General features: G+C 36.7%; 1 protein-coding gene across 1 annotated transcript in view; it reads right to left on the minus strand.

Annotated features, from left to right (window-relative positions):
* LOC113235721 (differentially expressed in FDCP 6-like) overlaps window positions 1-24,314 on the minus strand; it is a 41,057-nt gene that overhangs the window by 12,360 nt on the left and 4,383 nt on the right. The window contains exon 2 of the mRNA XM_026471590.1: window positions 116-304. Coding sequence (XP_026327375.1) covers window positions 116-304 — 189 coding nt within the window. The remainder of the gene's footprint in view (window positions 1-115; window positions 305-24,314) is intronic.

Genomic DNA, 24,314 nt, shown 5'->3' on the forward strand with positions numbered 1-24,314 from the left:
TCATGTTCCAGAATGAGCAAAAGGGATAGGAAGAAGACTTAAGATCTTATGTCCCAAATCAGGTGGACCATCTCACCGTTTGTTACGATCTAATAAATAACAACAACTTACTAACCTCACTAATTTTCTTTTCGTAATCCCTAGCAATAGGGAGGTTCAAAGTTTTAGGCAGAGAACTGAACACTTCATGCTGCAGGTAGTACCGAAACTCGTCGAAGGTCAGCTCCTGTGAGGATCTGAAGTGGTCCAACCCTTTTTCCACTCCGTACAAGTCCAGTAGAGTGCCAATGTTTGCTGTTAAGACCTGGAAATAATAAAATGAACGGTTGATTAAATTGAAACCGATGTCGAACTAAGGTTACGTCATAGCAAATTAAAAGCTAAGACAATGATTTGGTATGAGAACTATATCATACTTCCAAGTAGCTTATATGGATTTCCACAAGGCCAGCACAGTTCTGCTTACGTTACTGGTTTTGTATTTATCCATAGATATCTCACTGATGGGCACGGATCTTCCCTAAGTAGATGGTGATAGCCATTGTTCTAAACGATAGCTCAATATGAGTTGGTAACTTTGGACAGGTTTATGCATTTATATGATTATTTACTTATTTATTGCAACACGGTATGGCAGTCGGTAAACTATTGCACCTGGAAACTAAACTAATATACAGAGTAGATGTATGTATTATACATTATACTAAGATTCTCGAACATCCGTCATTTCACAATATGTCAAGATATATATCATTCACAACACATGAAGCGTTGTATTTTATTGAGACAAATCTTTCATCTTCCTGTGGCCTCATCCGCTTCCCCCTATGCCTCCACGTATACCAGTGTCGCCCGGGAGTTCTTCGTGTACGTCGCTGTGTTCTTATGTTCTCCGAGTCTTTTGTCGTTTCCGATCTTAGAGTACTGTGCAATATCATATTGCTTATCACTTACACGATGCGTTGTGGGTATAAGCAGGCGGGTTGAGGACTTAATTCGTAGACTTTTGTGATCCTCCACCCACACAGGAGGATCCTTATGACTCCTTTCAGTTTAGAGCATGTGATAACAACCGTTGAATCTAATTTACACATTCAGTTACAACATCAATCATAATTGTTTAAGAACCTTGTTTAGCAAATTTGAGAGAGACCTTGCTCCTACTGTATCTCGCTGACCTTTGAATTTCATTCGTGTCTCTACATTTATGTGACAACACAGGTGTTGGGGACAAAAGTTTGTAAAGGTTAGTAGTTGGTAGACTCGCCCACAGGTAACATGTACAAATTGTCATTTTATTGAACAGCAAATTTGAATGCTATGTAAATGACATCACTAAAAAAAATTTAAACCAATATTGGCGTGAACCGCCGCCCGAAATGTTTTTCCTAGAAACTACTACCACAAGTGTTTCATTATGGTTCTGGTATGTTAAAAATGCAGTAGAAGATACAAGCTGATAAATCACGTCGCCTTATTCACAGTGATATAACAATTACACACTGCATTCTTAACCTGTAATCCATCCAAAGTCACGATCAAATGGCTTTTGAGACGAAACGAGGCGTCAAAACAAATAAAAGCTAACGACTCACCTCGTATTCTAGAACCAACACATGCGACAGACGATCCTAACGTATTGTATTACTTTCTAAATGAAATAAGAGTATATAACATGCATAATGATTAACGTAGAGAGTCGTAGTCATGGTTTTGAGGAATGCTGTAATTTGATGTGGAGCGGTTTATCAATAAGCTAAGTACACGGTACGCCATATGTTAATATATATTCTCAGTACAGAATACTAAAAAAAACCGACCTCAAAAGTACGTGGAATCACGTATAATTACAAAATGTTATTGAAATCGGTTACCGGGAAGTGAGTAAACCCGGATTCATCCCCTAGTTCGCCACTATTCGGAACTTGACGCAGGAGATAATAAAAATCGGTTCTCACTGTTCAAAGTATATTGAGAAAGAAAAACGCCTTGAATTGGAGAATAGCAAAATCAACCATTAAAATAATTGCTCTTTATAATAAAATTTAGGTGCTGTTTTTAAAAAATGAATGTTCATGCGTGAACATTCATTGCCACCCTTAGAGGTAGATGATTTTCTTCAAAATGAAATAGGACCAGTTTGGAGGCACCCTCTCTCCAACAAAAGAAGAATTATGAAAATCGGTTCACAAATACCGGAGTTATCGCGTAACGTACATACAAAAAAACAAAGTCCAATTGAAAATCTCCTTTTTTGAAGTCGGTTAAAAATTACAATTTTTAACTAAACTTACAGTTTTCAAAAATAGCCCTTATTACAGAGCAATAGCAATATATAACATGGTACCTAGTAATATATTACTTCAGAAAGATGAAAAACTGTTTTACAACAAATTGAAAAACCTCCTCGTACAAAAGTGTTGTTATGCAATACAACATTTTGTTGAAGACAAAGAACTGATCTCCCTATATTAAGCTCTACAATTATATTAATTAGTATTCATTATTTAATTGTTACTGCATTACTTTATTAACATATTTTATTATTTAAGAGAATTTAATACTTTTATTATTTAATTTAAGTAAGTAACTAAGTTAGTAAGTAATTTATTTGTACATAAAAACAAATACAGTTCAGTTACCGATAACAGGAACAGAAGTGAGAATATATTATATTACACATTATGGAATACGTATGTTTAAGACATGTACTTTTAAACTGTATTTAAACCGGTTACACTGGCTCCTACACTTGGCAAAGTCTGTCTCGTAGGTAACCAATTCTAGAAAGGACGTAAAGTATGTTCCAATCCATTCCGAACAAACAGCAAACAAGACTGTTTGGTTAAAATTCTAAAGCAATTACTCAATAAATCTTACAAGCAACACATTCACGTATATTTCGAAGACCTCGACTTGATATCGCACCACTGTTTCCATTAACATTCATTCGAACAGAATCGCAAAATCGTATTTGAAAAATGGTAGTCCAAAAGTAATGTTATTTTCATCTATACATCCATGAACTGTCTATGGTTGCTTATTAATAATAAATTACGATTTCGGAAATGTTAATACTTAATTTAAATTAAATTTTAATAAATTATAATACAGGCTATGTAAGGAAAGCCGGCACGAAGACTCAATTTAACAAATCCATTCATTCAATTAATTAATCGATTTGTAGTTGGCATTACAAGTGGCCATCACTAAACCGTCTATGGTCAGTGATTTGTTAGTTTACATTTTGTTCAAATTGGATTGAAACGAAGTATGTATACAATATATAGAAAATTTCTAAAAACTAATTAATTACTTATTAAACAATAGGAAATTAAATAATGTTAATTACAAAGCAATTAAATTACTTGTGCGTGATTGTGTGTGTGCGAATGGGCGTGCGTGTGTTTGTGTGTGTGTGCACGTGTTTGTCTACTTTCAGAATTTGTTCAACATCCTCATAGCAAAGTGATTTAAGCCAATTTTTCACTTTTGAGTTTAGTTCTCTGATTGAGAAATTTTTGAAAGGAAATTCGCTACTTATTTTGTTGTAAATAAAAGGATGGAAAATTGAGCTAAATTTCTGGGCAAAAGTCGATTTCGTTTAGGGTACAGGGATTCTGAACCTGTCCCTTTGCAGCATTGCGGTATATTCAGGAAATCTTAAAACCTCCGCGTGCAACTTTGATACAACGCGCAAAATAAAAATCCCTCGAACACTAAGAACATCCATGTCCTTGTAAACAAGTATGGTTGGGTAACTGATGCGTTCCTTTAGGATGACTTTCAGGACCGCTCGTTGTGCCCTCTCCAGGGGGAGCATACATGTCTTCGAAGCCCCACCCCATGCGGTTATACAGTACGCTATAACGGACTGACAGATAGAAGTGTACACTATTTTGAGCAACCATTTGTCGGCAGAGTTGCGTAAATTCTTAAAAAGTCTGCGAACACGATTAGCTGTAACCCCTAAATGCCGCCCAAAACTTTTTGCCATATGCCTATATGCCGCCCAATTTCTCATCAAAGACAACACCAACATATTTAATTTAATAGCTGTTGTTCGGCCAATGCGTGCACATGTACATTTTGATGATGATTGTCCTTGTCAAGTACAGGCATGAAGAGCAATGTCGGGGAAACCAGTCGGTGCTGAGGCCTTAGTCTTGTGAAAGCAAACAAATTTTGTTTTGGAGATATCCAACGTCAGCAAATTGTTTTGAAGCCATTCTGCCACGGCTTCTAAACCCTGTTCTGTAGAACCAGTCACTTGAGCTTGGACTCTTGGGAGTCATCGTGGAAAAGGATAGCGGTGTCGTCCGCGTAACATATAACCGCAGCATTATGCAAATTACTACTAAATTTAATTTCATAAAAAGTAATAATTTTAGTAATACTTAGAGATAGTTATTGAATAGACGACCATTGGTCTCGACAATTTTTTGGCATTTTCGAGGCTCGAGATTGAGGTTACTTTTTGTTCTCTGATTGAGGTTTTCAATCTCGGGGATATCGAGATTTTTGAGAATGAAGTCACTTAGATAAAATACTTTTTAATACTTTATTAGGTTAATAGTACATACCTCGTAGAGGATGGAAAACAAATAAAGGATACCTACACAGTTTCTTTTTATTGTGGTTACATGGTTATGGCCACACTGTACAGTGGAACTTAGTATAATGTATAGATATAGAATAACTGTTGTAATAAAATCAGTATTTGCAACTTTCAACTGCCTCCGTGGCTGAACGGTTACCATACTGGACTGCCACGCAGAGGTCCCGGGTTCGATTCCCGGGCCGGGAAAATTATTGTACGGCCTAAATTTATTTCTCTCGAGAGTTTGGGTGTAATTTGTGGTTGTCTGTGTGTGTCCATGGCACCCGCGATACAGGGTTTCCCTACCGCGGGGCAATCTTGAGTGTATGCGTTATACAAAAAAACGGCTTTTGCTTCTTACGTGACAACTACAAAAATGAAAAATAACTTTCAAGTGTATTTAAAAAAAAATATTTGAGTTAATAAAGAACTGTTTTCATGTTCATGTTTTAACTGCCTAAATTCCTGGCATATAAGTGTGAAAACGAGTATCATATGTCCGCAATATGTATAAGTATTTATCGGCAAGTCTCTAATAATCACACAATTTATCACACTTTTTTTGTATATTTTGAGTATTATGGGTTGGGTGCACTCTACATGAGATATTAATGAGGATTAACCTCCGTACACCTAGTCGAGAATTGAATCAGAGACCTTACGTGGGTGTGAAAGCGCAGAGTGCTTGACGACCCATTGAGGCCATTGCTTAAAAACAAAGAAACCTACCTTTTATTAAGAACTTACGAAAGATACACTCAAATCTTGTGTAAGAATACGTTTGTTTTAGTTAGAAGTTATAACGATGACTCACTGATGACCAAGTTAGCTACTATGTTTAAGTGTAGTACTATAGTATAGTACATCTACTATGTTATTATTTATATTGTAGACGAATGACCTCACGCCTACGTTGTATTTTAAATGTTTAATAGTTGCTTGATTTTATTCGCTCTGCTGGCGCAGAATTACTATTTTTTTAGCTGAATAATGTTTTACTTAATGTATTCAAAGACATCAATACAGTTTTAGTGTACGTTTATTATTTGTTCTTTTATGATTTTAGGTGGTTTTTTGTTGTATTCTACTGCATCAGACGTATCTATATATCATAAGCAATATCAAGTATTTTAGTAGCAGTAGAGCTCCTTGTGAAAGTGTTCGTCCAGAAGTACTGCCACCTTACCTATTTCTGCCGCCAAGCAGTAATGTGCGCATTACTATGTTCCGGTTTTGAAGGGTAAGGGTCCTGGTGAAATTGCAGGCACATGGGACTTGTCAACTTATGTCTCAGGGTGACGGGCGCAGTGCTAGAGCCCCTCCTGGACCTCAGTCTCTGGACGAACTCTTTCACAAGGAGCTCTATTGCTTCTAAATTATTATAGATATAATAATAGTATAAATTCAGTGAATGTGAATCTTTTGTTACAATAACAGTATACTTATTTAAACATCGCTGTCTTTGTACAATAACGTAGTATTGCACAATACTACGATTTGGAACTAAGTATACAGCGACGAGCAGAGTAAGCGAAACTTTATAGTGAATACAATAAAGCGCCAATTTTATTACATATAATTTTTTTTTTCACGATTTTAAATCGAACCCTTAGTGTAATAAGGCCACGTCTGCAAAATTACAACTTTCAGAATAGAGGTTTCAAGGTTCAACGAACGAGATTGATTGATAACTTTTTGTGCTTAAATAATTATAAATATGAGAGAGAGAAAATTTCACAGATCCATAATTCGTAATATTTTTATGACTTTCACGCATTGACTTACAATTATATGGACGTCGGGTCCGCGCTTAAAAGTGTCCGAACTTATAGGGCGTTAAAATGTATACAGAGCGTCATTCACGCTTTAGTCTTCGTTTGTTCGACTGACAGCGAAGCAAGCAAAATTGGACAGTACTGCGATGACATTACAATTTAAATTCAACGTTTTAGCTTTTTCATATTCCTTTACATGTCACTACGTTTAAATAGGTTGACTTGGGACATTTTTTTCGTGGTTTTTGTATTAGACCCGTCGTCCATTTATTTGTAAGTCAATGCTTTCACGTGATAAAAGTAGTCATGACGTATGACCACATGTGGCTTTATTATAACAAGGGCACGCAATATTCTGTCCTATACTTACTCATAAATCTCACTCAAAAATTTTACAGCAATTGAATGAATACCAATGGAATACATACGGGAGAAACATACAAATATGTATACTTTAGTATTTATGTATATATAGATTTTAAGGTATTAGACACGTCTAGATAGTCTTAGTCACCTGACAAAATAAAAATGAAACAACTAGGTAACCTTGAAACTAGTCATAGTTTAAAATTCCAGTTTCCTATTTCTCTTGCACCTTACAAACAATGTAGCAAACAAAGCAGTCGCTATAAATCTTTTGATATAATTTTGTATTTTCAACCTTTTGAATATTTTTGTTCACATGTTGATTGTAAATTACACCACTAGTTTGTTATAATTTTCAATACAAAAATCGAATACAAAGAAAAAGTTCTTCGGTCTGACAGGACAACTTTTTCCATTCAATTTAAACATTTTACTGCAATAAACTTTATATATATACTTGAACCTTTACAAGTAGTAGGTACTAAAGCAAGCAAAACAGGATTTATAAATGTGAGTATAAAATACCACAGACGCGTACCAAAGGTGTAACAAATTTAAGGGTGCGTACAGATCTGGCGAATGTATCGCAAATGCGCCAGTTTGTGAAAGGCTCGCGAGCTGCGCACGTGCATTATTTTGTGCTATCTGTTCGCGTGCCGTTCGCGCACCACATATACTAAAGTCGGGTATTCATTAGCGTGCTGTAACTGTAATGTGACAGATAACGAGGTTCTACTGTGTACGCTTGAAACAGTCTTCAATCAGAACGTTCACTGCGAACCGCACGCGTTCCGTTTGCGGCAAGCCCGTGAACCACATATTATACTATATGCAGTGCATGCAATGGTTACGGATACAGCTTGCTAGTGAGTACCCTTTACACGCATGTAACTGCACGCATACAGCACGCGTGCAGCATGCGAGCAGTGCGCGTGCAGCGCACATGCATCGCGTTCACGGCACATTCGCCAGATCTGTATGCAGCCTTAGAAATAAATTAGACAAGAATCTGTATTTTCGTCCTTTGAGGCGGGTCAGATTATTACCTAACATCGCACCCTTGGTGTAATAACGACACATCTGCAAAATGACAACTTTTGTTCTCTCTTCTAACTTCGAACTTAACTCCGAACTTCTTTTCTAACTACGAACGATATTAGTCGATAACTTTTAAAAAGTTTGTGCTTAAATATTTATGAGAGTTACATTTCACATACATGCTTAATTTGTTTCATGTAGTTCGTATCAAGTTTATGACATTCGTGTAATAAAAGCACTTATGACGTATGATCACATGTGGCTTTATTAAGGGTACGATATGTCATGATATTAGCCGGAAGGCGTCCACTGTTGAACATTTTCGTTTTTCTACGGATCTCCTCATTTCGGATTCGATCACGTAGAGAAATGCCGAGCATTGCTCGCTCCATAGCTCGTGACTTTGAGCTTTTTTATGAGGCCCATAGCAGGTGACCATGTCTCAGAGCCGTAGGTCATCGCTGGCAACACGCACTGCTTGAAGTCTTTTGTCTTCTAGAACTGCGGTATTACGGACTAGAAAACATCCCGGAGCTTCCCGAAAGCTGCCCAACCGAGTCGGATATGTGCCTGTTTATAAATGATACGATATCGACTGTGAACTGGCAATCGGTACTTTTAGATTTACTTTTTTTTTCTTTTTTCTTTTTTTTTTTCTTTTTTGATTTATTTACAACTTTACATGTGAAGAAAAAATTATTTGTGTCATTTATATAGCGTATTATTAAATAAAAACACGTAGTTTTTTTAAAATTTTTATTACACACTACGTATTTTCATTTAATAAACCAGATGCTATATAAATGATTTTTTCTTTATCCTGTAAAGTTGTCAAAATTAAGATAGTACCGGTTGCCAGTTCACAGTCGATATGTGCCTGTGTATAAAACAAAGCGAAATATAAAAAGAAAAACAGAATGAGTCTATACGGTCGTGGTGTATTATATAGTCCGTTTTTATTGAAGATGGAAAAATTTGACAATTCATTGCGCAAAAGTGTTGCCCGTTCTCAAGTAGCTAGTGATTGCAGTCGATAAATATGAATGAATGAATGAATGAATTATCGACTGAATATTGGTTACGCTTACGCAATGATTGTCCGAACTTGTTAAATTTGAATCATCATCGGCCCATTATTCGTGCCACTGCTGGGCTACTATTGCTTTTATTTTTTTTATTATAAATTAACATTGAAAAACGTAAAAAACTGTATAATAAAAATATACGTCATCTTTACTTATGCTGGTAATTGGTATATGCGAGTCGTTATTATATTACTTATTATAGACAAAAGTAGCTACTAAAATTTAAACAAATAAATAAAATGCCGCACGGGCACAGCGGGCCGGTTGAATTTGCCGCATTCGACTACCACTCTTTGGCTTGTTCGGATGTGCTAACTTGCGCTCGCGCTTATTACGTTTCTTTTGTTAGTTCACGTTATTGTTACGTACGTTGTTAAGTACATTTGAATTGTCAACTTTTGTAAGTTCATCACATCTATTAAAAATCAAAAAGGGAAATTTTGTGGTTTTTCATTTTAATTCAGTATAGATAATCAAATCCAACTATCATTATTAAAAATGTATATGAATAAAAACGAGTTCAGGTGGTATTCTACATAGTCTACAATAGGGCAATAATTTGAACGTGCGTCTGTAGATACTTTACGAATTGATTTTGATACTCGCGGGCCAAACGTCAAAATAAGAGTAAAGACGGCGATAACGCAATTACTAATCATTAGAATGTTATAAGTCTCACAATTCATACATTTTTTGGAAACTATTATCATCTTTCCAGCCTATCGATAAATCTATCGACAACAGCTACATGACTATTTAAAATTTTACGAAAACTGGCAACCCTGCAAATGTCAAATTTTTCCATCTTCAATAAAAACGGACTATAGAAGTATATTGTTTTAGCGCGTTTTTATAAAACATTTTTGTTATTCTCTTATTGTTTTAACTTGCTATTATAAGAATATAAAGAACATTGTGTTCTAATAACGTTCATTTGTGTGGTTTGCTTACTTATTGTTAGCTTCCAATCCACATTTATATATGTATATACACGTCACGTTACACTGTGTGTATTATAATAAAAATAATAAATAACGGGTTAATTCTAGCGTCGCTAGCAGCTTGAAGCGGTTGCATTTCTGTGGTGTGTATCGCTTCCAGCACAAACGCATATATTAATAGCAGCCTTGTGAAAGTGTTCGATCATGGAAGTAGGTACTGCCGCATTGACTATTTCTGCCGCCAAGCAGTAATGTGAGCATTACCACATTCCGGTTTTAAAGGGAAGGGTGCTGCAGAAATAACAGGCACATGGGACTTGTCAGCTTATGTCTCAGGGTGACGGGTGCACTGGTAGTGCCGATCTCAAAAGTTCGTGGAATTACATCTATTTGCCAAGTTTTATTGGAATCGATTATCGGAGAGTGCGCGAATACGGATTCATCTCTTAGTTTGCCACCCTTAAAGGTGGATTATTTTCTTTAAATTTAAATGGGACGAATAGTGAGGTACCCTCTTTCCAACAAAAAAAAAAATCCTCAAAATCGGTTCATAAATCGGAGTTATTGCGCAACATACATACATACAAAAGAAATACAGTAGATTCTGAGTGTTTTTTCTGAGTGTTCGATCCTTGTATTAATAATTATAACAAACTAGTGGAGTAATTTCACAAAAAATAATTGAATATCAATTCAATAAAAATTTTATTAACACAGTGAATAGCGATATCTCTCGCCAGGGCTGGTAGCTGTTAAGGTACTAACTGGGTGATATATCTGTAATAGATTTTTCTCATAGATGGCGCTACGACTAAAAAGTCGTTGAAAGACCAAGTACAAAGACACGACGCAAGCACATAGAGAAATTCGTGAGGTCCGTTGGTTCGTTCCGTGGCTTAGTTGGTATAGCGTCTGGCACGGTATGCAAGAAGCCGTCGGTTCGAATCCGACCGGATCGAAGGAATTTCTTCTGAGTGTTTTTTCTGAGTGTTCGATCTTTGTATTAATAATTATAACAAACTAGTGGAGTAATTTCACAAAAAATAATTGAATATCAATTCAATAAAAATTTCATTAAACACAGTGAATAGCGACATCTCTCGCCAGGACTGGTAGCTGTAAAGGTACTAACTGGGTGATAAATCTGTAATAGATTTCTCATAGATGGCGCTACGACTAAAAAGTCGTTGAAAGACCAAGTACAAAGACACGACGCAAGCACATAGAGAAATTCGTGAGGTCCGTTGGTTCGTTCCGTGGCTTAGTTGGTATAGCGTCTGGCACGGTATGCAAGAAGACGTCGGTTCGAATCCGACCGGATCGAAGGAATTTTTTCTGAGTGTTTTGATCTTTGTATTAATAATTAAATACAGTAGAATTGAGATCCTGTTCCTTTTTTTCAAGTCGGTTAATTAAAAGAGTTATGATATTAAATTCATAAATATTGCAATTCATTCGATGGCTGTATGTATGGTCTATCGAGGCGTATCGATGAATCGAAGGAAATTAGACCCTCGTACACATTTTCTATAAAAATTATTCCGGCATCCGTCTAACTGGTAGTCTGCCTAAGGTTTATTGTGAAGCAGCACGTAAAATTCGGTTGATTACACATGGCGCCGCGAAGCCGCAAAAGTTGCGGCGTCATGCGCAGCACCAGCGGTGCGACTACAGACAATTGCGGCAGCGCTCGCAGCCGCCGCCGCGGTTCCCGTATGAAAGTGTATAAAAAAATGGTGGGGCGATTTCAACTGCGGCACCGCAGAGCGGCGATGCGGCGGTGCCGCTGTAGTTACAGCGCCGTGTGTGATCCTGCCGTCCACTAACTAAAACGTGGCTAAATGATAAAAAGTCAAATAACCGTTTTAAATAGCAAAAAATAGAGCACAAAATTCTCTTTTGAAAACACTGAAAATTAGTTAACTTTTAAATTTTTATTGAATTGATATTCAATTATTTTTTGTGAAATTACTCCACTAGTTTGTTATAATTATTAATACAAAGATCGAACACTCAGAAATAATTCCTTCTATCCGGCCGGATTCGAACCGACGTCTTCTGGCTTACCGTGCTAGACGCTATACCAACTAAGCCACGGAACGAACCAGTGGCCCTCACGAATTTTTCTATGTGCTTGTGTCGTGTCTTTGTATTTGGTTTTTCAATGATTTTTTAGTCATAGCGCCGTCTATGAGAAATCTATGAATGATTTATCACTCAGTTAGTACCTTTACAGCTACCAGTCCTGGCGAGAGTCGCTATTCGCTGTATTTTAAATTTTTATTGAATTGATATTGAATTATTTTTTGTGAAATTATTATATATTAGTTAACTTGTTTGACTTAACGGAACTTACCCTAACGGTGCATAGCTGAAACATCATTAAACAATTTCAATATTTTAAAACTGGGTTTATGGATTTTTATGACATATCAAAAAAATATTGTATCAATTAGCAGCGTTGTAGTTAGTAGATGGCAGAATCAGCGGAAGTTGAACTTAAATACTACACTACACACATGATCAAAAAGTCCCATCATAATGATTATCATTGCTGCAACTAAATGTTAACCTGTGAAAGTTAATAGCCGACATTTCATCGACTGTTATTAATTTTAGTTTAATGAATGCTAATAACTGCACGCATACAGCACGCGTGCAGCATGCGTTTTTAAGTTCTTTTTTACTGCACTTTGTCGAAATCGGAAAGTTAAAATTAAAACTACATTGTAATCTTTGTTTCATAAAAGCGGTTTAAAGGAATCACCACACTTAACACCGCGGAAGCGGGGTCTACTTTCGTTTCGTCCGTCATCCCTCCAAAACAATTACTGTCAAATAAGTAATATTCGACAAGTTTCAGTAGAGCTCCTTGTGAAAGAGTTCGTCCAACCTTAGCTAATGCTACCGCCAAGCAGTAATCTGTGAGCATTACTGTGTTTCGATTTTGAAGGGTAAGTGTGCTGGTGAAATTACAGGTACATGAGACTTTTAAATTAGGTCTCAGGGTGACAGGCGCAGTGGCGGTGCCCCTAAGATCTTTGCGATTTAAAGCTCTGAGTGTCAGCACAACTATTATGGATAGGCGCGTTGCTTACCACCAGACTCACGACTTGTTCGTCCCGTCTCTTTTATCATAAAAAAAATACCAATTAGGTACTTACCTACATAGCGTATATTTTGAACAATTCTCGTAACACTGAATACATTCAAATATATTTCATAATTTATTTATTTATTCCAATCGTAGGGTTAATATGGTTTGTCCCCGTCGTGCCACGAGTGCGGCGCTGCGGATGACACCGCGCAGCACACCCTAGAGGTGTGTAGCCGGTGGGATGAGCAGCGCCGCACTCTGACGGGGACTGTAGGGCAGGACCTCTCGCTGCCGAGCGTGGTTGCCGCTATGCTCGATAGCGAGGAGTCCTGGGAGGCGGTGGCCTCCTTTTGCGCAGAGGTTATGTCGCAAAAGGAGGCCGCGGAGCGGGTGCGCGAGGACGCGGCAAACGCGCACCCGCTCCGGCGCAGACGTACGGGGAGAAGGCGAAGGCAGTTCGCTGCTCGCCTGATCCCCTAGTGAGACCAGCGGGCTCTGAACAGGGACTCCGGAGCCTGCATTGCACGGCCTCACTCGTCTGGGGGGCGGGTCGGAGGACAACCGACTCGCCCCTCCGTTGGCGTGGGAGCCCTGGCGTAAGCTAGGGCGGCCGGGCGGCGTCGTGGTGAATGTTCACTGATCCCACGGCGCCGACTCAACTGGCGAGAGGGAAACCCGGGGGGGTTTTAGTGGGGTAGGCCTTCCAATGTGGAGGGAGAGTCCCCACATAACCCCTGAGTCTCCCTGGGCTCAGGGGTATCCATAAAGATTTCACCCCCGTCAAAAAAAAAAAAGAAAAAAAAGGGTTAATATGGTTTACGTAATTTTTTTTTTCAGTACCTATTCGTGAACTCTGGTAGGTCATCGCAATATAGTAAACATTCATATTAATATAGAATGTTCTAAACAAAAAATCTTATATAAAATTAAACAAACAAACTTACTAAACTTATGTCTCAGGGTGATAGCCGCTGTGGCAGTGTCCCCTAGATCGTCCTGTTACTTGGTACATACCATAATAAAAAATAAAAATCACGTTAACTGCGAAGATAAAAATCACTCCGGTAGCATTTCTTGTACAATTTTAACCGGTGATTAATCCACAAGTATAATTTTAGTTTGTTTTACTGATATCATTGTTATTTTATAAAAAAGGTGACAAATAATATTAGTCATTACATTATTCACCTCAGATTATGCTACGGGGTATAAAAGTGTATCATGTTATTATTTGGTTGACTGTGTAATGTCAGGGAGAAGTTGCGGTCAGACTAAGTACTTGTTTTATAATAATAATATAGCTAAATGCTTATAATAGCGTTCGTTAGATATTGAAATGAATTCTCAGCCATTACACTACTTCGTTACTTCTTATTGTTTTAGTTTGCTGGCCTGGAAAGGACCAGTGTTGCGAACGCAACAGAATTTTTGTAATAAAATTTAACGTAATTTTGGAATCAATCAACTAACACCACATACATGTTATTTCATCCCTGCCACAATTTAACGAACTTTTTGTACGAACTAACAAAGGTCAAAAAGGACGTTCGCTTTTGAATTGTACTTCCATAAGAAACCACCACTGTTTAGCGACTAATGGCACTACTCCTCTAAACCAGTAACCTATTGCCAATATAATACAGTCAACTTAAATCATCTTTAATTTTAAGACCTCCTCGAGATCCCCTACATCTTCTACTTGGGTCTGGCGGCTACAACCACCACACCCTAGCAGCCTACTCTTATACTATTTACTCTAGATGTGTAAGTAATGAGAGTGATATTAGAATTGTGACATCATGCAACAGTGTAATGTAATATCACACATCCAGTGGCAGTACCCTCTGATCTTTGCGATTTAAAGCTCTGAGTGGCACGGCAGCTGTTATGGCAGGCGTGTAGCTTACGACTTGCTCGTCCCAGCACTTGATGTTATAAACTAACCTAACCTCCGGTTAAAAAACCGACCTCAAAAATCATTCTCCCCCTAGTTTGCCACTCTTAGAGGTGGAATATTTTCTTGAATTAAATTGGACCACATCTGAGGTACCTTCTTTCCAACAAAAAAAGAATCATCAAAATTGGTTCACAAATGGCTTAGTTATCGCGTAACATACATAAAAAAAACATACAGACGAATTGAGAACTTCCTCCTTTTTTTAAAAAAGGGTAAATGTCCCCTAAAATTCGCCTGTATAGCAACTTCAACTGACGCTACATTAACTAATACAGACAGAGCGTAGCAATAACTACATAGTTTGCAATTTACTATGTGCCTGTAATTTACTGGTGCAATGGGACTTGTCAACTTATGTCCCAGGGTAACGGGCGCAGTGGCAGTGCCCATAAGATCTTTATGGCACTGCAACTGTTATGGATAGGCGTGTCGCTTACCACCAGACGACTTGTTCGTCCCGCCACTTGTTATCATAAAAAAATAATGCTTCCAACTTAAATTTATATTTAGGGTAATTCCAAGAAATTTCACATGGAATGATGCTTACAACTATAACACATCTCATTGTTAGTCTGTGTGATGTGAATGATGTTGACATCACTTATAATAGGTGTTATTTTTACGGGAATGTAACGTGATATTGCATTACTTTTTGAAGTAATGGTTTGCACATGACTACTAACTTTCTACATAATTTTTATATGAAGATATTTCCCTTGAAGTACCTACTACAGGGAACCTGCTAAGTTTTGGTTTTCAACTGAAGCCATATAGTTATTAAATTCATTTTTACCCCAGAATTTGCAAACTTGCACAGTGGTTTAACGACACACCGCGCCGCCCGCTCCGTCAGTCGCCATCGGGCGCTTGCCAATGTCGGATCTGTCTCAATTTTTTTCCGCCTGTTCTTATTTTATTCATATTTTAATTTATAGCGCGCGGATTTGGACTTTTTATATTATCCCCATATTTTAGTAACACTCATCATCGTTCTGAAACATCGGAAAAATAATTGAAAAATCGTGTCATGCTAAAAAAATGTCGCTAGTGATAATCATTTAGTGAACAATTACGAAGTCTTAAAATGTACATCAAGTGACTGGCTCGGGTGGTAGGCAGTAGTTATCAGCAAAAAATCAAGGCTATATCCATGAGGACGCATAGTTATAGATTCAGACAAAGTAAACTATATAGATACTTGAGGTTGATGGCCTTGTTGCCAAAACTAATAAATAGTAAAAAAAATCCGTTCAGTGCATTTACTTCACGTTATTCGTCGAAAAGACAGATGATTTAATTTTAACTCAGATTGTAAAATGTTGATAACTCCTCATAAATATAATTGGGATTTATATCCCAATATCTGAATGGAAAAAAAATATTTTCTTAAAAAGAGACGTATTGTTTAACACCTGACATTTAAACAAGATCTAGTTTCTACGTTTCGCCATCATAACTTAATACAATTATACAATTAACAAAACAGTTAACTGCATTTTAGCAAATTAATATTAAGAAGCACCACTATCCAGTCGTAAGATTTCCTTCGACGTTTTTCCACTATAGAACGTTGGCCAAAGGATGCGAGGCGCAAACATGGGCGAGCCAAGCTCGCTGCTCCTTTTAATTTTGTCACCCCAGCCGTAGGTGCACGTGTTGCAGTGATCAGTATGGAAATCTCTGAACCGTCTCAGGTTACAACTTGGTCGATGTAGAGACAACATGGTGAAATGGGGATATTTAACCTGACTCAAAACCATTGTGTTTGTGAATACGACATAAAGTGTGTCTCCTTGCCTTCGTGTCCACTGTGTTCGACCAGCTGCTCCAGCGAAGACTTGCTAAAGGCAATAGATAGGGGCATAGAGGTGGCTGTTTTCTAGGCCAAAGAAATATAACAATAGTTTCGTATTTTATTGGTTTTTGTCATAGACTCGATAAGAAAAAACTTAATTAATTTTAAACAGCTCTTTGTAAATTAGGATTAAAAAACAGTAATTTGTTTTAAATAAAAGAAAATAATGTGACTGGTTTTCGTTTCAATAAAAGTTTTATAGTCGGCCATTCTCGTAAATTTTTCAAATTATTAAGGAAACGTCAAAGACGTGAATTTTTCGCTCATATTCAAATTCATTTTATTGTTTCTAGTTCTCTATTATTAAAGAAGAATACCCGTGTATATTTATTGGTGTTATGAAGTACAGTCGATACCAAATAACTTACCTTTATTTGTCTGGTTTCACAAGTTTCGGCCCGATATTGAGTTCAAAAGGTTTCGTAGTGGAAATCGTCCGTTCGAACCTAAAGACTACCATCGTATCGTCGAGTCATCTAGTAGGGATGTGAGGGTCTTCTTTATGCCAGTGTCCGCGTTCAGGGCCATTTAAATATCAGTATACTGATACTATGGGGTACTCCGTTTCGCTATATGGATAAAAAATACCAACTACGGGCTTTACAGTGCGATTTCAAAGTACTTTCTGTGTAGTACACCTACTGTTTCTCCATAGAGAAGCACCAATAATATATTGCCAACATTCTATGAAATACGCGCACCCACTTGTGGACGTTACACATACACATTTATGATATGATATTTACCTTTTCTAGTTCTACATTTAATTGCGTGCGTTAGATAGAATTCAATCTATCTCTTTATACCTAGTCTTGCCAATGTCAATAAATCGATCGTCATGGCAGCTTAATACAATGCGTCTATACCTGTATGTATATCTTCCATATAAGGTACACAGTTGGCGTCTATACGACATTTATGCGCGCGTGACTGTCCGCAATTCATTCGCATTTGAATGGGATTTCTTATTTAAATTCTTTGAGTGTGAACTTCAATGCGTCAGTCGTTCAATGATTGATATTGCCGTATTGTTGATAGAATAAATAAAACATACACTTCTACCGGGTTCGCAATTTCAAGGAAGGCAAATACTTTTGTAACTTATCTTTAAAAGAGGCAGAATGTTATGTTGACAGTTAACTTTAAAATCAAACAATACACTTACGCATTGACCTATCAACTTACGTAACAATTCAAATATTGAAAATTCAAAATATTTGGGGAATTCCAGGGAATTCGAACAAATAGCAACGAAGGCCTGATTTCCCGCGACAAAATTTGGGATAATTATTAATACAAAGATCGAACACTTAGAAAAATTCCTTCTATCCGGCCGGATTAGAACCGACGTCTTCTGGCAAACCGTGTCTGACGCCATGCCAACTAAGCGGTCGGTTCGAATCCGGCTGGATCGAAAAAAAATTTTCTAAGTGTTCGTATTAATAATTATGGCAAACTAGTGGACTAAATTCCCAAAAAATAATTGAATATCAATTCAATAAAAATTTGAATTTCAGATACGAAAAAGCCTCTGTCCCGAAGGGCGAAAAATTTGACTACCTTTTCGGTAGATCTAATCTGGAACGAATTATCTGACTACTTAGATCTGCCCATGACTTGAAATCATGTAATTTTAGTTGTTGTCCTAGTTTGTTCATCGTCATCATTGTTTAAGGTACCATAATGTGCAAATGTAATGTTAGTCCTAATCTAGGTTTAATTTTATGGAATTCGCCCATTGACTTACAATTATATGGACGTCGGGTCCGCGCTAAAAAGTGTCCGCACTTGTAAGGCGCTAAAATCGTATACAGAGCGCCAAACTCCGCTTTAGTCTTCATTTTGTTCTACTGACAGCGCGATACTGCGATGACATTACAATTTAAATTTCGAATAGGTTGACTTGGGACATTTTTTTCGTGGTTTTTGTATTAGACCCGTCGTCCATTTATTTGTAAGTCAATGAATTCGCCTCTGGATTTTAGTATTTGTAACCCAGACAGACCGATTTCGCAATGTGTGAAAATATAATTTAAAAAAAGAATGTCAATTACCATTAGTAGGTATTCTATTTAATGACATTGATCCGATAATGTAGTATCACCATAAACTGAGCGACGAGACTCGCATTTACGACATTTAAATTGTAATTTATATCACTACGCATATGGTTGGCCTTATTTGCGCGATATTTGCGAAAAAATGCGTTTTAAAATTATGCGTTGTCTTTTTAAGGCAATTTATAGCGCTGGCGACAGTACAATCGAGTATTGCGGAAGTTTGTCTGTGTTTACGTAAGTTCACAGTTGAGGTACTAAGCGAAAATTTTGTTTAAATAAGTGATTAAGATGTTCTTACGTACTTATTCAAGTTAACACCTCGTCTTTCTCCTGACTGGCATTACATCCATTATTCAGGACAAGGTATTTTCATTTATAATACAGGATACAGAGGATACAGAGAATTTATTTATTATCGTAAAATAAATGTTGTCTTGTTTAAGTGTACATTTTTTTTGATTGGCAATTTATTGTTTAATTGTTTAATTTTATTTCATAAGATTACTAAAAAGTATTTATAATATTAATAGTATCCACGTTTATAATTAGTAGTACTTTTTACCTGAAATACAGGAATTTCCTAGTTCAGGTACATGTGTTATTTTTACATTAAATCGCATAAGTAGTCTTTAGTTTTCTCTGTACATTATGTTACTGAATAAACAATTTTATTATTATATTATTATTATTTTAACACTTCACATTTTAAGCTGTTGCTCGGGTCATTATTTTTAATACCAAATGGCGGGATGAATAAGTCTTCATTGCATTTCATCGTCACTGCACCGTCGCTGTGAGGCATAAGTTGATAAGTCCCAAATACATGTAATTTCACCAGCACCCCTGCTCATCAAAAATTACATTGGCTCTTCCTCATCCTGCGCCCACAATACTAACTACCAGGCCACAGAGGTCGTAAAATTTTGAATACATTGATGTTTAATTTTAATATACATAGTATAGCTATGCAGTCCATCCATCTTTTCTTTTGGTTTTCCTCTGCCTTTAGCGCATTTCACGAAAAAGACACCTATTGGCGTACATAAGAAATACTAACCATAGGGTGACCTTCGTCTCGGGACAATGTAAATAAGAAACGGCCAGCTAACATTGTAACGAGCCATAGTTTTGATTTCCAGTTTTCTATTTAGTTTGCATGGTGCAAACATAACATGAGCATTATGTAGGTAAAACAGCAGCAAATATTTTTCCTATGTAACTTTAACAATATTATGTTTAGTAGAAGTAGAGCTGCATTTGACGTTTTAATGACCTTCGTGGTCGAGTGGCTTGCACACCGGTTTTCATGGTGTCGCCATCGTCGTCCCAGGTTCGATCTCGGCCAGGACAATGTAGAAAACTTTTCTATATTTTATCGGGTTTGGGTGTTTGTCGTTGTTTCCAATTTCTATAACACAAGTACTTTTGGATAAGAGCAACGTATATGATATTGTCTAATATTGTCCAAATGTCTTGTGAAAGAGTACGTCCAGGGAAGTACTGCTGCCACCTATTTCTGCTGCACAGTACTGTGAGCATTACTGCGTTCCAGTTTTGATGGATAAGAGCGCTACTGTTTACAAACACATGAAACTTGTCAACTCATGTCTGAGGGTGACAGGCGCAGGGCGGTGCTGCTCAGATCTTTGCGATTTAGAACTCTGAGTGGCACTGCACTGCTATGGACAGGCGTATCACTTAACACCAGGTGCACGATTTGTTCGTCCCGTCACTTGAGAATCATAAAAAAAACATACTTTGAATAGTACTGCAGCTCGTAGTCGAACAAGCGCCCTGTGACAAAAACTCAAAACCGAGAAAATAATTGTCTCCGAGGCCGAACGTTTACCATGCTAATGAAATAGAAATATTTGTATGGCCTACATTATTTCCTCTCGTGAGTTTGTGGTTGTCTATGTGTGTTTCCATGGCACCCGCCATACAGGGTTTCTTTAGTGCGTTTCTCTATGAGTGTGTGCGCGTTATTAATATTTAAAAAATATATATATTTTTGCGGTAACTATATACCTTATCCATCTAAAAAATGAAAATAGTGACAGATCTTTTTTTATTGATCACGGCAGTATATATAACATTTTTTTAATAAATTTTCACTTACGCCCTTTAAACTAACGGCGGAAGAATAATATTATAAAGGCATAAGGCAGTAGGAAACCTACCTAGTTATCCGATGTCTATCCTATCCATAGATATATCCTATCTGATGATGTCAGGGTACTTTTATGTCTTGGAACATGTTCTAATATTGGTACTCATAATAGCTACCAAATGTATAACTGATTACGTAGATTCTGTACATAATGTTCACCAACCTAATATACAGGTTGAAGGCATTTTTCATCAAACAATACTGCTAGTACTGTTTGATAAAAAAATTTAAACAAGTATTAATATTGTAGTTAGAAGAAATATCAGTTAATGCAATAAAAATTTCAAATATTATTATTAGTGGTAATAGTTACAATTTCTGTTGTTTAATACTATTTCTTTTAGTTTAACATATTTTTATTTTTATAAAAGAAAGCGCATTATGCTGTGCAATGACTGTAGCCACCTACATATAAACCCGTTAAAGGGATTGCAGTAGGTAGGTTAGATTTAAGAACCAATGTAAATAATTTTCTTTTGGAAAATAAATGAAAAAAATGTCTGAAAAAAATGAGAGAGGGTTTGTTAATTTGTATATGTACTTCTTGTTTGTCACCAGTGCCTACAAAAACAAGCTGAAATCCGGTAGGTTAATGTTTTTTACTTATGTCCCGTATTGGTGTTTATAATAATAAAGGGTACCTAACCGCAGCAAAGAAACACGCTTTTGCGTTTTTTTACGACGTTTATTTATTTACCTTCTTTTATAAAATCATACATCGTATAATTGGCCTTATTTGTAAGTTATTTGAGAAAAAAAGCAGTTTAAATTTTAATGTTGTCTTTTTAAAGCAATTTATAGTACTGACGACAACAAGACAAAAATATGGTGGAATGGCGGAAGTTATTATACGTATATTTACGTAAATGCACAGTTGCGCATAATTTGTTTTAATAAATTTTTCTTTGTGATTTTTGAGTTCTTACGATGCTTTACCACCATGACATTCAATTATTTTTTGTGATATTATTCCATTAGTTTCTTATAATTATTATAACAAATAAACTTATTATAACAAAAATAAATCGTTAAAAATAAAGATCTGCATTATTAACATAGAAAGATTCGTAAGGTCTACTAGTTCGTTCCGTGGCTTAATTGGCAGAGCATCTAGCATGGATTGCCTAAGGGTGCTGGTTCGAATCTAGCCGGATCGTATGAATTTTTCTTAGTTTCGATCTTTGTGATAATAATTATAACAAGTTTTTTTAACATTACTTATAATATGTAATGAATAATTTATTAACCCAGATAAAATAAATTATTATATATTGTATGTTTCTTTGCCTTAACTTACCAATATTCTTGATGAATGTTCAGGGTGCTTAAAATTTTTTTTTAAATATTTCAATGACACCAACCAAATATCGGATCGAAAATACTTTTTCAATAATCATTGTCAACCCGTTGAGCATGGGACTTTTCTCGCATCATTTTCTACGAGCCAGTCAATAATTTCTTGGCTCATTTAAATAGATTTTATAGTAAATTTGTTATTTATCATGAATACTTACAATCACTAGCTATAACCAGCTTTTAATTTGATTTCTTCATAGTTTTGTTTATACCTATTTATACTTACATCTATTTCAGACTGCAACCTCTCCCATGACTTAAAAGATTAGAGGCAACGTTCGGCCGGGCATAGGAGATCAAGTTAAAGAGCCGGTGAACGATATGTCCCGTGTCCAGCTTTCTGCATTTGTTATTATAGTTATAGTGATTTTCCTATGATCACGACTAATTATACCACGGAGCCAAGACTTACAGAGGTCTGGAATAGGTTTTCAACAGCAGTAGATCAACTTGTGAGAGTTTGTTCAGGGAAGTACAGCTACCTTGCCTATTTCTGCCGCCAAGTAGTAATGTGAGAATTACTGCGTTCCGGTTTAGAAGGGTTAAGGGTGCTGGTGAAATTACAGGCACATGGCACTTGTTAATGCCTCAGGGTGACGGGCGACAGTGGCAGTGCCCATAAGATCTTTGCAATTTAAAGCTCTGAATGGCATTGCAACAGTTATGGACAGGCGCGTCGCTTTCCACCAGGCGCACGACTTGTTCATCCCGCCACTTGGCATTATAAAAAATGTTAAATAACTAAAGGATTCCCTTGCTTTCAATAGCTTTTACATCCTCTGGTTGGAAAAAGCGTTTGCTGTGGAGTACTTTTTGTATGCCTATTACAGCGCCGGCGCCGTCTAGAACAGGTTTTTAGCAGCAGCAGAGCTCTTATCTGTTTCTGCCGCCAAGCAGTAATGTGAATATAAATGCGTTCCGGTTGTGAAAGGTAAGGGTGCTGGTGAAATTACAGGCACATGGGATTTGTTAATTTATATCTCTGGGTGACAGGTGCAGTGGCAGTGCCCCTCAGGTCTTTGCGATTTAAAGCTCTCAGTGGCACTGCAACTGTTATGGACAGGCGCGTAGCTAGTAGTAGTCATCAGGCGATTGTAGAGTTACTCTTTCGACCCTGAAAATGATGTCGATGTTATTGGACTTTACTGAATGGGGCAAAATCCCGACTTATCCGCTTTTGCTTTTAAACAACTTTCAGTGGTAACATTTAAAAAAAACCATTCGAACTATCGGATCGTGATGAGTTTTCGAAGCGGTTACGTGCATCTGTTTCAACTTTATTTTTCATGCAATTAGAACTACTGTAAGTTATCATTTTTGTTTTCCTGCAAATCGTATACACACAAATATCTTGGAAATAGATCGAGGGATCAACGACAAACCTAATAAGTGCATGATTTTCGTAGGGTTACTAGTGTGAAAAATTAATCCCAAGGAAATTAAATGAAATTTTATTTGCCATAGGTATGGTTTACAAAAGATGGTACACATCTATATTATATAATTTAGCAATTTTAAAGCAATTCTAATAGTAGTGCAGAGTTAATAACTTTTATTATAATAACGCAGACACACTCAACATAGCCCCGCACTAGGGAAACCCTGTGTCGCGGGTGCCATGGACACACACATAGACAACCACAAATTACACCCAAACTCACGAGAGAAATAAATGTAAGCCATACAAACATTTCTCCCGGCCCGGGAATCGAACCTGGGACTTCTGCGTGGCAGTCCGGCATGGTGACCGTTCGGCCACGGAGGCAGATTATAATACTAAGTTATCGGGATGTCATGAAGATATAAAAAAAAATTGTAGGTGATTATTTTTTCCTTTTTGGTCAAATAGATTTTAATTAAATATTAATTAAATGTTAATTAATAAACAAAGTTTTCTTTGTCTTTGGTCAAAACCACAGACCTAAATTACTTCAACTTACTACTAAATTACTTTCGTGGTCAAAACATATACTTAAATTAACTAATTGTAGTAAGTCAGATTTGTTGAAGTTTT

This window comes from Hyposmocoma kahamanoa, unplaced genomic scaffold, assembly GCF_003589595.1.
Source record: "Hyposmocoma kahamanoa isolate Upper Pololo Valley unplaced genomic scaffold, ASM358959v1 88, whole genome shotgun sequence".
NCBI classification, from domain to species: domain Eukaryota; kingdom Metazoa; phylum Arthropoda; class Insecta; order Lepidoptera; family Cosmopterigidae; genus Hyposmocoma; species Hyposmocoma kahamanoa.